The 13,173-nt window shown below is 46.2% G+C and overlaps 1 protein-coding gene across 1 annotated transcript in view; it reads right to left on the bottom strand.

Annotated features, from left to right (window-relative positions):
• Positions 1-4,953: 4,953 nt before the first annotated feature.
• Positions 4,954-13,173, bottom strand: part of SYT13 (synaptotagmin XIII) — a 26,118-nt gene continuing 17,898 nt past the window's right edge. The window contains exons 6-7 of the mRNA XM_012001364.1: positions 8,216-8,345; positions 4,954-6,182 (exon numbers count right to left, since the gene is read on the bottom strand). Of these exons, the coding sequence (XP_011856754.1) occupies positions 5,878-6,182; positions 8,216-8,345 (435 nt within the window). The 3' untranslated portion in view covers positions 4,954-5,877. The remainder of the gene's footprint in view (positions 6,183-8,215; positions 8,346-13,173) is intronic.

Here is a 13,173-nt window from a genome sequence, read left to right on the forward strand (position 1 = left end):
AAATATTAGGTAAAAGGGGGAAAAAAAAATAAAACACCAGGCAGCTGACCCTGTTGGAAATTTTTTATTTACCACTGCAAGGTTTTTGCTCCAAAGTGTCACACCAGACATATGACTACAATGTCTCATGCGTCTTTTTGTGCTTTAGTTCATGACTGCAAAACACACACTTAGCATTTGACAACAGGAAACACAGAGGGCAGAAACAAATCACAAGGACTAGTTGGTTTAGGCTACAGCCACCTTTCACCCAGGACTCTTTTACATCCAAGAGAAATGGACCCTGAATAACTGGTCTCCTAGCTGACTCTCTGTGCCCAGCTGTGTTTGGGGTGACTTGTCATTCAACCCACACAAAAAGTTATATCTCAAATCAAAATGGACAGACATATGCAAGGTCTTAATCAATAAGTGCTCAACAAATAGATATTGATTTGATGCAAGAGGTGGAGTCACAGATTAATGAGGGCGGACTCCTATTTTCTACTTCAGAAATCTCTGAAGAAAGAACCTGATCACCTTTTTGGGCAACAGTGCATTCTGAAATGGTCTCTCATCTTATTTTCACCTCTGTCTCACACCCTTTTTAGAAATGCTCACTGGCATCGCACAAGGTGTTCCTTTAAAAAATGATGAGATGCTTTCACACAGGCTCAATTACTATAATTTGATAGTAAATTGTCAATGTTTCTGGTACAAGGTAAGCTGATGTGAAGACTACTGAAATATTTTGATTTGGCAGTTTGACATCTCTGGGTAATTTAAAATGCACTAAGATGGAGTTTCAGTGGAAAAGCAGAGCAATTATATTCTCTTCATCTGTTGATTACATTTACATGGAGAGCAATGAATTGTCATTAGGCAAATAGTAATACTCAATGTCATGAATTTCTAGCCTGACTGCTAAGACATCTGATGCCTTTACCATTGAGAACTCAGCTAGGACTCTAATTTGTATGCCATTTGCAGTGTCTTTTTCTGCCTACTCCGCCAGGCATTCTTAATTCATTAATTAACAAATACATGTGGAGCACCCATGAGACAGCTTTATCCCAGGCACTTAGAATACAGTGAACATAACAGACAACTCTCCTTCAAAATGTATCTCATTTCTGTAATCCCTGCTAAGTGAGTTCAAGGCTGACATCTAAGATGTTCTGTAGTGGAACCTGGCTCCCATCAGGGGCAACCTTTAATTTGGATTCTGGAAGACTAAAACTTGGAGATAAAAAAGAAGAAGAAGGAGAAGGAGAAGGAGAAGGAGGAGAAGAAAAAGAAGAAGAATGAAAGGATGCTTCATGACCGAATGATGATGGGTGGAGTTGATAACTCTGGGATCAGGGGCCCCGCCCAGCCCACCTGAAATTCCTTTGATGGTACTATAACGCAGCTGCATAGATTTATAAGGAGCCATGTTTCCTGATTTTTAGTCTAGAATCCAACTTTTCTAGATTGGAGTAGTAGATGTTGCCAAGAAGAGAATGCTCATCAGCTTTCAGCTTGTAGGAAATGTTTTGTTTTCTCTTAGCCATACCAACCAAAGAGAAGAAACCAGTATGGTGAAGAGATCTCTAAAACATGTTATAGAAAACCACTAACAAGTGCTTTCCTAAACAACACTTGGCAGGTGCTGGTCAACCTCATGATGAAGGTTTCCAATTATCCAAAAGACTTCCCATGAAAGAGGGATTCGATATTTTTTCTGTTTTTTTTTTTTTCAGAGGATGGGTAGAAGTTATTTCTAATGCTTTTCTATGTCTGTACAGAAAGAAAAAATAATGACCATAGGTTATAAGGTTCCTGCTCAGATTCTCAGGGAGAGGCCAAGTATAACTTGACTTGTTGAAGGAATGAAGCCCTTACCCATCTTGTCTAGGAATTCTGTCTTAGGGCAGTGGATTAGGGTGACATCTGAAAGCCCAGAGTTTTAATGTTAATAGAGAGGGGTCCAAAGGCAGAATCCACGGTTCTGGAAATACCACGATGCTTCCGGCACTTTCTGGGCATTTTCAGCTGCCAAATTAAAGTGAAAAATAGGCTGGGCATGGTGGCTCACACTTGTAATCCCAGTACTTTGGGAGGCCGAAGCAGGTAGATCACCTGAGGTCTGGAGTTGAAGACCAGCCTGGCCAACATGGTGAAACCCCGTCTCTACTAAAAGTACAAAAATTAGCCGGTCATGTTGGTGGGTGCCTGTAATCCCAGCTACCCGGGAGGCTGAGACAGGAGAATCACTTGAACTTGGAAGGCAGAGGTTGCAGTGAGCCGAGATCGTGCCACTGCACTCCAGCCTGGGCAACAAAGAGCAAAACTCCATCTAAAAAAAAAAAAAAAATAGTAACTTAGCTTAAAGATGATCTGCTGGTGGCCTCAAAGTTTGTTTTTAGCCAGGGAGTGCCTACAGGTTTTGAACACTATTTCATCAATTATATCATTCATTGGGGTAGGCTTCCTAGTCATTAGTCCTATCTTATACAGCTGGCCAAACAGGTTCTGAAGGGCAATGTCAACAACAGAACCCAGGAATCCTGGTTCAGGGGTAAGTACTGTATCCACTCAGCAAGGCTCATAATTTAGATTTAATTAACAACGTGGACATCTGTTTAGAATAACAGGTAGGAATTCAAAACCCAGCTGCTGGTTATTTACCCACTCAAGTGAAAACAGAGGGAGGCATAGTTGCAAAAGACCTGATTTCCTTTTTAAAATTGTCTTTCTTCTCTGCCTACATGTAGCCAGATGTCATAGACTAAGTCAATAACTAAATTCCTCCTGAAGTGACTGCACACTGAGAAGGGACCGGTCTATCTCAGAGAGTCACTTTGGTGATGCTGGTGGGTGTGACACCTAGCAATCAGAACCCAGCCAATGACTCACAGGAGATCCCACCTGTACTTTGTTAGGGATGGTCTCCCCAAGGATAATAGAAACTGATTTTAAGATAAAAACAATAAAATTCATCAATAAAAAGCACAAAATTCAGTCCAAGAGCAGGGGCCTTATGAAATGCACAAATTAAAGTATTAAGAATTAAAATAATTAAATAAAAAAGCCGAGGCCCCAGATTTCATACTGATGGTTGAGGTGTCCAGCATTGGAACTGGCTGCACCATGGTTTTGGGACTCCATCAAGGACTGTGGCCGAAAACCTGTGTGGAATGCTGTAAAAGGAATTTCTCCAAGTACAGTGCTCCACCCTCTACATCAGCTTGTTAAAAACGAAGGCTCCTGGGCTTCGACCAGGAATACCCACTAGGAATGTCTCCAGGTGAGCCCAGGAATCTGCTGGTGACTCTTCACATGCTAAAGTTTGAGAACTGCCGGGTGACTGCCCTGCGTGGTGAGCTTGATTGAACGCTGGCTAAGGTTTGTTTCCACCTGGGCAACCTCTAACTCTAGGAGTTGATCCAGGATACTTTCACTTCCTTCATTTTTGAAATGCTTGTTTTTCGAAAAGCCAAATTCTTCTTTGCATCCATGATTCCCACATTTAGCTTTCTCTGCATCTGGCCTAACCCCACCTATAAAACAGGCATAGGAACTGTATTTGATAAGCATCTCTTTCAATAACACAGATGAGCAAAATGCATTCCTCAGTATGACCCTCATATTCCATTTCCACACACTGTCCTGCTCTGTCTTGCTTATTTCTTAGAAACAGGAGTATGATGAGAGAGCCATCCTAGCCTTGCAAACATATCTGTCACTGTCTTCTGGGTGTCAGAATGAGGAAGGGGCACAGAGAGCAGGTTGCAGAGGACGGGTCAGGGCTGTCCAAGAAGGGAGGCGGCCGGGCAGCTGTTTACAGGTGCAGCTGGTGCCACATGGCAATCTGCCGGCGAGGGTTTTTGAGCATCTCCTCCCAGTGGCTGCGCTCAGAGCCCGAAGTGTGCAGGCCCAGGCTGCAGTGGCCAAGCGCACAGCTTTGCCCTGACTCGTCCTGGCCTAGCACTTCCAGCTCCACACTGGAGGCCTGCAGCAGGTCGTCGGGCAGCTCAAACATGATCATCTCGTTCCACACGGGGTTGATCTTGTGCTTGGCTCGTTTAGTCTGCTTCTTCTTCAGCTTCCGAGCCTGGTGCTTCAAGGTCACCTTGACAGAGACATCTGGGGAGGGGCAGAGGGGAAAAAGAGACAGAGAGAAGGGCCAAGAGTGAGTTTCTGGGATCTGGCAGGGCCCAGGACAAAGCTCCCTCCTGGTGCTAGAAAGATGATATCTCTAACTCAAGAGTTTGGACATCTGTGCCCCATATACCCAACATCCTAAAGGGCTCAGTTTTTCCTTCTGGATACCCCAGCACAGGTCCCAAGTCTATGTGACCATAGAAGGCTCTGCTATAACAGCAGGAAAGCATCCCATCTGGACAATCTGTAATTCTAGGAGTCGATCCAGGATACTTTCACTTCCTTGCATTGGAGATTATTCTCTGCTCCCCCACTGGGCCATGCATTCATTCAACAAATATTAAGTGCCCACGCTATGGCAGGCACTGGTCTAGACGTGGGGATACAGCAGAAGTTCTTGCCCCTATAGAACTTGAACTAAAGTGTAGGAAACAGCCAATACCACGATATATAAGGCTGACCACTGGGTGGCCTGTGATTGGGGCATGTTAGAGTACCAAGAGGGAACCACCCTTTGCTACATGACTTCATATCCCCACATCAAACCAGGTCCATGACAATAGCTCAGGGGTCCTGCAGCTGGATTTTAAACTCAGACCAGAAAAATGAAGCCAGCCCCCAAGTCTTCATCCCCTTGATTCTTGGTCTAAGCAATTTTGTCTGTTATTAAAATGCCTACATGTAGCCAGATGTCATAGACTAAGTCAATAACTAAATTCCTCCTGAAGTGACTGCACACTGAGAAGGGACCGGTCTATCTCAGAGAGTCACTTTGGTGATGCTGGTGGGTGTGACACCTAGCAATCAGAACCCAGCCAATGACTCACAGGAGATCCCACCTGTACTTTGTTAGGGATGGTCTCCCCAAGGATAATAGAAACTGATTTTAAGATAAAAACAATAAAATTCATCAATAAAAAGCACAAAATTCAGTCCAAGAGCAGGGGCCTTATGAAATGCACAAATTAAAGTATTAAGAATTAAAATAATTAAATAAAAAAGCCGAGGCCCCAGATTTCATACTGATGGTTGAGGTGTCCAGCATTGGAACTGGCTGCACCATGGTTTTGGGACTCCATCAAGGACTGTGGCCGAAAACCTGTGTGGAATGCTGTAGAAGGAATTTCTCCAAGTACAGTGCTCCACCCTCTACATCAGCTTGTTAAAAACGAAGGCTCCTGGGCTTCGACCAGGAATACCCACTAGGAATGTCTCCAGGTGAGCCCAGGAATCTGCTGGTGACTCTTCACATGCTAAAGTTTGAGAACTGCCGGGTGACTGCCCTGCGTGGTGAGCTTGATTGAACGCTGGCTAAGGTTTGTTTCCACCTGGGCAACCTCTAACTCTAGGAGTTGATCCAGGATACTTTCACTTCCTTCATTTTTGAAATGCTTGTTTTTCGAAAAGCCAAATTCTTCTTTGCATCCATGATTCCCACATTTAGCTTTCTCTGCATCTGGCCTAACCCCACCTATAAAACAGGCATAGGAACTGTATTTGATAAGCATCTCTTTCAATAACACAGATGAGCAAAATGCATTCCTCAGTATGACCCTCATATTCCATTTCCACACACTGTCCTGCTCTGTCTTGCTTATTTCTTAGAAACAGGAGTATGATGAGAGAGCCATCCTAGCCTTGCAAACATATCTGTCACTGTCTTCTGGGTGTCAGAATGAGGAAGGGGCACAGAGAGCAGGTTGCAGAGGACGGGTCAGGGCTGTCCAAGAAGGGAGGCGGCCGGGCAGCTGTTTACAGGTGCAGCTGGTGCCACATGGCAATCTGCCGGCGAGGGTTTTTGAGCATCTCCTCCCAGTGGCTGCGCTCAGAGCCCGAAGTGTGCAGGCCCAGGCTGCAGTGGCCAAGCGCACAGCTTTGCCCTGACTCGTCCTGGCCTAGCACTTCCAGCTCCACACTGGAGGCCTGCAGCAGGTCGTCGGGCAGCTCAAACATGATCATCTCGTTCCACACGGGGTTGATCTTGTGCTTGGCTCGTTTAGTCTGCTTCTTCTTCAGCTTCCGAGCCTGGTGCTTCAAGGTCACCTTGACAGAGACATCTGGGGAGGGGCAGAGGGGAAAAAGAGACAGAGAGAAGGGCCAAGAGTGAGTTTCTGGGATCTGGCAGGGCCCAGGACAAAGCTCCCTCCTGGTGCTAGAAAGATGATATCTCTAACTCAAGAGTTTGGACATCTGTGCCCCATATACCCAACATCCTAAAGGGCTCAGTTTTTCCTTCTGGATACCCCAGCACAGGTCCCAAGTCTATGTGACCATAGAAGGCTCTGCTATAACAGCAGGAAAGCATCCCATCTGGACAATCTGTAATTCTAGGAGTCGATCCAGGATACTTTCACTTCCTTGCATTGGAGATTATTCTCTGCTCCCCCACTGGGCCATGCATTCATTCAACAAATATTAAGTGCCCACGCTATGGCAGGCACTGGTCTAGACGTGGGGATACAGCAGAAGTTCTTGCCCCTATAGAACTTGAACTAAAGTGTAGGAAACAGCCAATACCACGATATATAAGGCTGACCACTGGGTGGCCTGTGATTGGGGCATGTTAGAGTACCAAGAGGGAACCACCCTTTGCTACATGACTTCATATCCCCACATCAAACCAGGTCCATGACAATAGCTCAGGGGTCCTGCAGCTGGATTTTAAACTCAGACCAGAAAAATGAAGCCAGCCCCCAAGTCTTCATCCCCTTGATTCTTGGTCTAAGCAATTTTGTCTGTTATTAAAATAGGAGATCCTCTGCTGGTTGGTTGAATTCTACTGATCCGTACTTTTTAAAGCTTTATTTGAAGACCCCCAACTTCCTATGGAAGAGGGATGAAGGCAGACTGCCTGTTACTGCATGCTCCTCCAAACTCAGGACACTGCACCAAGAGAGCTGGCCCCGAGGAAATCCACAAACAGGTCACCAGGTGATCTTTCATGTCACATCACAAGGCTGGACTGGATTACTTAGGGTTTCCAAAGCTAATGTGAGAATAATTGTTACTTGTATTTAATGCTGTAATTATCACCCCTGGGAGGTTAGTTTGTTATTTTTGCAGAGATAGTTGAGAGAGGAAGTGTTGTACTGTAATTGTCCTGACAGGAGCTATAAAAGAAAGCAAGAAGCAAAGAATTGTCTAAAGGGAATGAGAATAAAAGCATTGAACTTTGACCTTTGACTCAGGAAACTGCCAGCAAGACCAACTCTTCTGATTTCATTAGCCCCAAGTCTTTTGCTTGAAATTCAGAATGCAGTGGCAATTCTTTATTTGCACCCTGCTATAAATAGAGACTTATTTATATCTTGCTAGGAGCATGTGGCTGCCAGTCCAGGTATTATCTGGCTAGCCGAGGATGCTTTCCTGCTCATATTGGAGAGCTTGCTTTGGTCTCCAAGATGCTGAACCTGGGCTGGGGTATCCATAAGGAAAAACTGAGGCTTCCGGGGTGTTGAAGAAAAGCTTATTTGGGTATATGGGGCACAGATGCCTGAAACCTCAGGCCTCAGCCCACGTACCCACACACCTTCTGCCATCACCCACACTCAGCTGGTATGAGGGTGGCAGTTGGCAAAAGGCTGAGAAGAGAGAAGAGACTGGGGTGGGTGGGGGGAGTGCAGTGGTGGTGAGTTCAGACAGGAGGGGAAGAACCTGGGCTTCCTGACAGCTGCCTGAAAGGTGGGTCCAGCCAGATGTGGTTGACAAAGGCTGGGCCAAGTTTTCCCAACAGCCCAGGCCCTTCACTCTACGGCTATAGTCTGACCCTTGGCTTCTTGTGCTCTGTGGTTAGGGCTGATGGTTCTCATAGTGGATCTCCAAGGAAGGGAGCCCCAGGTGGCTCACACTTGAGTCCTAATGGATGGGATTGGCCCAAGAGTAAACGGATGTGAACTCGAAGAAGTGAGTGTGTCCTTGAAAATCAGTTTGTGAACTTAGGGTGAAGAACACAGCTGAGTATGGCTCTGTAGATGTGCTCATATTCCACCTCCCTGCTTACCTGTGACCATTTCCTCCCAGGCACCACCTCCCTCAGCACACACTCCCGGTAACTGGAGGGGCCTTGGCCATCCTCTCACGTCTCACTCACCCTTCCCCAGGAGCTCCTTGGACTGGTTAGAGTGGAGGTTCTTGGCTTTAATCAGCACCACCAGGAGGCGGTTGGCAGCTGGGAGGTAGCTGATGGATAGAAGGACCTCTCCAGCTCCTGCAGATGGCTCCTGAAACAGAACAGGAGACACAGGAGGGGAGTCTCACCTGGGGACGGCTTCTGACCCAGCAACAAATGCTGAAGCTGGGGTCATGCTGGATTTGCATCCAACAGGCATCCTCGAAACCATTTACCCATCAATTCTGGGGTCTCCACCCTTGCAGAAGAGAGCAAGGCACAGAGGAATTCTATGTGGCATGCGCTTCAATAGCAATTTCTTTGTTTGCCTCCAAATGTGATTTTTCACATACCATATAGTCAAATCCAACATACAAAACAGAGCAAAGAAATGCTACTCAGAATGCAGCAGGGGGAAGGAGGCCAGAATTCCCCATTACCCTTCACCTTCCACCACCCCCAAGCTCCTGGGACACCTCTGTCCTCTAGGGCCTCAGAGAACAGTTTCAGAATCCCTGCATGGGCCCATCAGGTTCCTGGGGCAGCGGGAGAGTTTTAATTCATTACTTTGTTTGAAAAGATAGTTCCTTCCAGCTCCAGGAGGTTGCTTCATCGACAGAGGGACCAGTAATGTCAATGAAGTGCTGGGGCATATGACGGTAGATCATGCCCAGAGGCAACTGGCAATAACCACACCTCGAAGGAGGCGATGCCCTGTGAGGCATCCAAACAAACACATCTATCCCTGCATGCAGCTTTAGAGTAATTCTCCTGAAATTCCTACAGGAGTTTGTTTGGAATTTCAACAAATCCATCAAAGGACAAGAACCACCAAGACACCTCCCAGGAGGTGGGTGTTTGGTTGCAATCCAAGCTCTGGGGAGACCTGGCAGCAAAGAGAAGGGAGTGTGTGGGCAGGGATCAGCTGAAGGTCAGAAGTCTCCTCTGTTGAGCAGGAAGAAGATGCCCTTCCCTCGAAATTCCAAGGAAGAGGCAGATGTGTGGCCTGCTGTGCCAAGATGGAGAGTGGGGAGTGGGAGTGGGGGAAGGGCCCATGGAAGCTTGTCTCTCCAGATGTCACAGCTTTCAGTCCTGTGCCCCTTCCCTCCAGGTTTGTCCCTCTTTCCCAGCTGTGCAATGAGGGTAATTCAGTGAGGTCTGGTACCAGGCTGGGGCCCTGGCTAACAGCCACCATGGCTTCCTAAGCTTCCTCCCCTCCTGTCACACCCAGGATGTCTGTTCATCCATCCTGGACCAGGCACTCAGAAGGGCTGAAATCAATTTTTCTTTGCTCACTGTGACCTCTCTGGATTCAATCATTCAGCAAGCATATGTAATGCACCTACTGTATTCCAGACGCCATAATTAAAGCCATGAACTCAACACAATCAGCCTCAAGGAAGCTTGCAGTCACATGGGGAAGACAGACAAGAAGTGATTAAATATGTAACATTGGGCAGCATTAAATGCTATGAAGAAATATAGATATCAGAGGATGAAGTGAGAAAATGCATATAGCAAGTTCTTAGTAAAGGTCATAAATTACAATTCTAATGACAACAGTCAAAACAACAATTATTACTAATCCAGAACAAGAGTAATGCTGCGAGCATAGACTCTAGACCAGATTAACTGGGTCCAAGTTCCAATCCTACCATTGTGATCTTGGGTAAGTTACTTAACTTTTCTAAGCCTCCATTTCTGCATGACCCCAATGATTCCACAAGTTTTGAGGGACTGGTCATATGAAGAAATGATTTGGGAGCCTCAAAGGATCTTGGTGATGAAATGAATGATAGCAGCTAACACTTACTAAACGTTGTGTGTGAGATGCAATTACATGGTCCATCCCACTAGAAAGTAAGCGCCACTGTGGCCTCTGTTCACACTATGCAACCCCAGCACCTGGGACACAGTGGGCACACAATAAACATTTGTGAAAAAAGGGTAGCACATCCCATTTATAATCTTGACGACAACCCCAAGAGGGCTACTGATTTTGTTCCCATTTTAACATAAGAACCTGAGATGCAGAAAGGAAACGTCATTGCCAGAGGTCACATAGGCAGGAAGTGGCAAAACCAAGCCTTGGAAAGGAGGTCCAGTCTGACAGCAAAACCTAACTCCTGAATCCATGGCTCTCCAGCTTTCTCAGTTGACAGCCCTTCCCAACCCTCTCATTTCACAGTGAAGGAACTGAGGCCCAGGGACTTGTACCAGGCACCCAGAGAGATGTCCACAGAGTTGGGATGGGCACCAGCCTCCTGGCTCATGGTCGATTATTAGAGGGCCACAGGTAGCCCGGGCTATAGCCACAGGGTGACCAGACTTGAGTCCTCTGCTCCCTGCAGACCAGGTGAGAGGAGTCAGCACCTGTTGGCCTCTGCAGGGATCTTCACTTTTGCATAGGGTGAGGTTTGACTAGCCTAACCAGCTGTACCATAGCCAGACAATTTCAACAGCAACTGCTCCCTGGGCACTGCTGCTGAAAATACTTGCGGACTAAAGTAATCCTTTCTTTCTTCTTCCTTTCCCTGGTTTTCCCTGGTTTTCTTTCTCTCAGGTCTCAGTGAACCATGCAAGACTGCCCTTGGAGGTTAATATCCAGAATCTACAAAGAACGTAAACAAATTTACAAGAAAAAAAACCAAAACAATCCCATCAAAAAGTGGGCAAAGGATATGAACAGACACTTCTCAAAAGAAGACATTTATGTAGCCAACAGACATATGAAAAAATGCTCATCATCACTGGTTATCAGAGAAATACAAATCAAAACCACAAAGAGATACCATCTCACGCCAGTTAGAATGGCGATCATTAAAGTCAGGAAACAACAGAGGCTGGAGAGGATGTGGAGAAGTAGGAATGCTTTTACACGGTTGGTGGGAGTGTAAACTAGTTCAACCATTGTGGAAGACAGTGTGGCGATTCCTCAAGGATCTAGAACTAGAAATACCATTTGACCCAGTGATCCTATTACTGGGTATATACCCAAAGGATTATAAATCATGCTACTATAAAGACACATGCACAGGTATGTTTATTGCAGCACTATTCACAATAGCAGACTTGGAACCAACCCGAATGTCCATCAATGATAGACTGCATAAAGAAAATGTGGCACATATACACCATGGAATACTATGCAGCCATAAAAAAGGATGAGTTCATGTCCTTTGCAGGCACATGGATGAAGCTGTAAACCATCATTCTCAGCAAAGTATCACAAGGACAGAAAACCAAACACCGCATGTTCTCACTCTTAGATGGGAATTGAACAATGAGATCACTTGGACACACGGCAAGGAACATCACATGCCAGGGCATGTCAGGTGGTGGGGGACTGGGGGAGGGATAGCGTTAGGAGAAATACATAATATAGATGACTAGTTGATGAGTGCAGCAAACCAACATGGCATATGTATACTTATGTATCAAACCTACACGTTCTGCACATGTATCCTAGAACTTAAAGTATAATAATAATTTTAAAAGACTGCCCTTGGAGTGGGTTGCCCTGTGAGTCCCTCTTGATGCACATGGCACTTTTGGCTGAGTATATTCCAGCTACAACTGGGCACCGTGGGCATGTCTGTTAACCCATTCTGGCCTAGAGAAGAAAAACATCTGGGCTGCAATGACTGAGGGCTCCACTCACCTTGTTCAAATCAGCCCATCAGCCCACACCCTCTAGCTGGGGCGAGGGGATCCCTGGCCTGGACTTCCAGCTTTCTCCTGCCCTATACACCCAGAAGTTCACCTCCTACTTCTAACTCCATGCCACCCTCTGAGGTTGTTCACATTTGTAGTAAACAGGTCAGTGATCAAAGCAGTTGTGAGTATGTATTTGCAGAACAGAGACAGCTACAGAAAGTATGATAATTATTAGGATGAGCTATGAGGTCAGGACTTCATCTTAATTACTGTTGCTGTGTCCCTAGTTCTTGGCACAGTGCCTGGCACATGGTAGAAACTGGGCAACGTATTTGCAGAATGAATGAATGAGTGAATGATAGCTGCTCTTCTAGGGGGCAGTGAGAGAAGCTGCTAGATGACTGAGACTTCTTCCTAGATTGGCTGGATTTCTGCCCTTTGGGGGCTGTACCAAGTCTCAGAGCCCAGCAGGGGAGTCTCTGCATCTCGAGAGAAAGCTAGTTTACTAGTTTAATAATCCTAAGTATTGATTCCTTCTCCCAGGATCCCCATCTGTGATTCCACAGAAGTCCCAAATCACACACTAACTAGAGAGTGGGCTTTGGAACAGCTGAGTTCCATCTGAGAGTGGCTGTGATTTTTCTGTCAATTTTCTGAGCCTGGGAAAGAGGAAAAAATGGAGCAAGGAGGAAATCATAGCAAAAAGAGGAGCAGGCAGTGGGTGAAATGTACTCTTCCCTCCTGCAGTCTGGGTGTCTATTCGGAAAGGTGCCTGCTGGCCACACCTCATACTGGTCAGGTGGCTTTCATGGCAAGTAATGAGATAGCACAGGATTTCGAGTCAGACCAACTCAGCCTCAAAGTCTGCTGTTTCCTGGCTGTGGGACCCTGTGTGGATTCCTGAACTACTATGACCATCAGTTTCCTCACCTGTAAGGTGGATAGTCATGGTGTCTCTCTCACCTGGTTGATTTGGGGAGTGGCAGCACTCAGGTAGAGTCCTAAGCATAGCAACTGATACACGGTGAGCATTAAAAAATAGTGCCCTTGGCCTGGCGTGGCGGCTCACACCTGTAATCCTAGGACTTTGAGAGGCCGAGGTGGGTAGATCACAAGGTCAGGAGATCAAGACCATCCTGGTCAACATGGTGAAACCCTGTCTCTACTAAAAATACAAAAATTAGCTGGGTGTAGTGGCGTGTGCCTGTAATCCCAACTACTCGGGAGGCTGAGGCACGAGAATCACTTGAACCCAGGCGGCAGAGGTTGCCGTGAGCTGAGAT

This window comes from Mandrillus leucophaeus, unplaced genomic scaffold (assembly GCF_000951045.1).
Source record: "Mandrillus leucophaeus isolate KB7577 unplaced genomic scaffold, Mleu.le_1.0 Scaffold66, whole genome shotgun sequence".
Taxonomy (NCBI): domain Eukaryota; kingdom Metazoa; phylum Chordata; class Mammalia; order Primates; family Cercopithecidae; genus Mandrillus; species Mandrillus leucophaeus.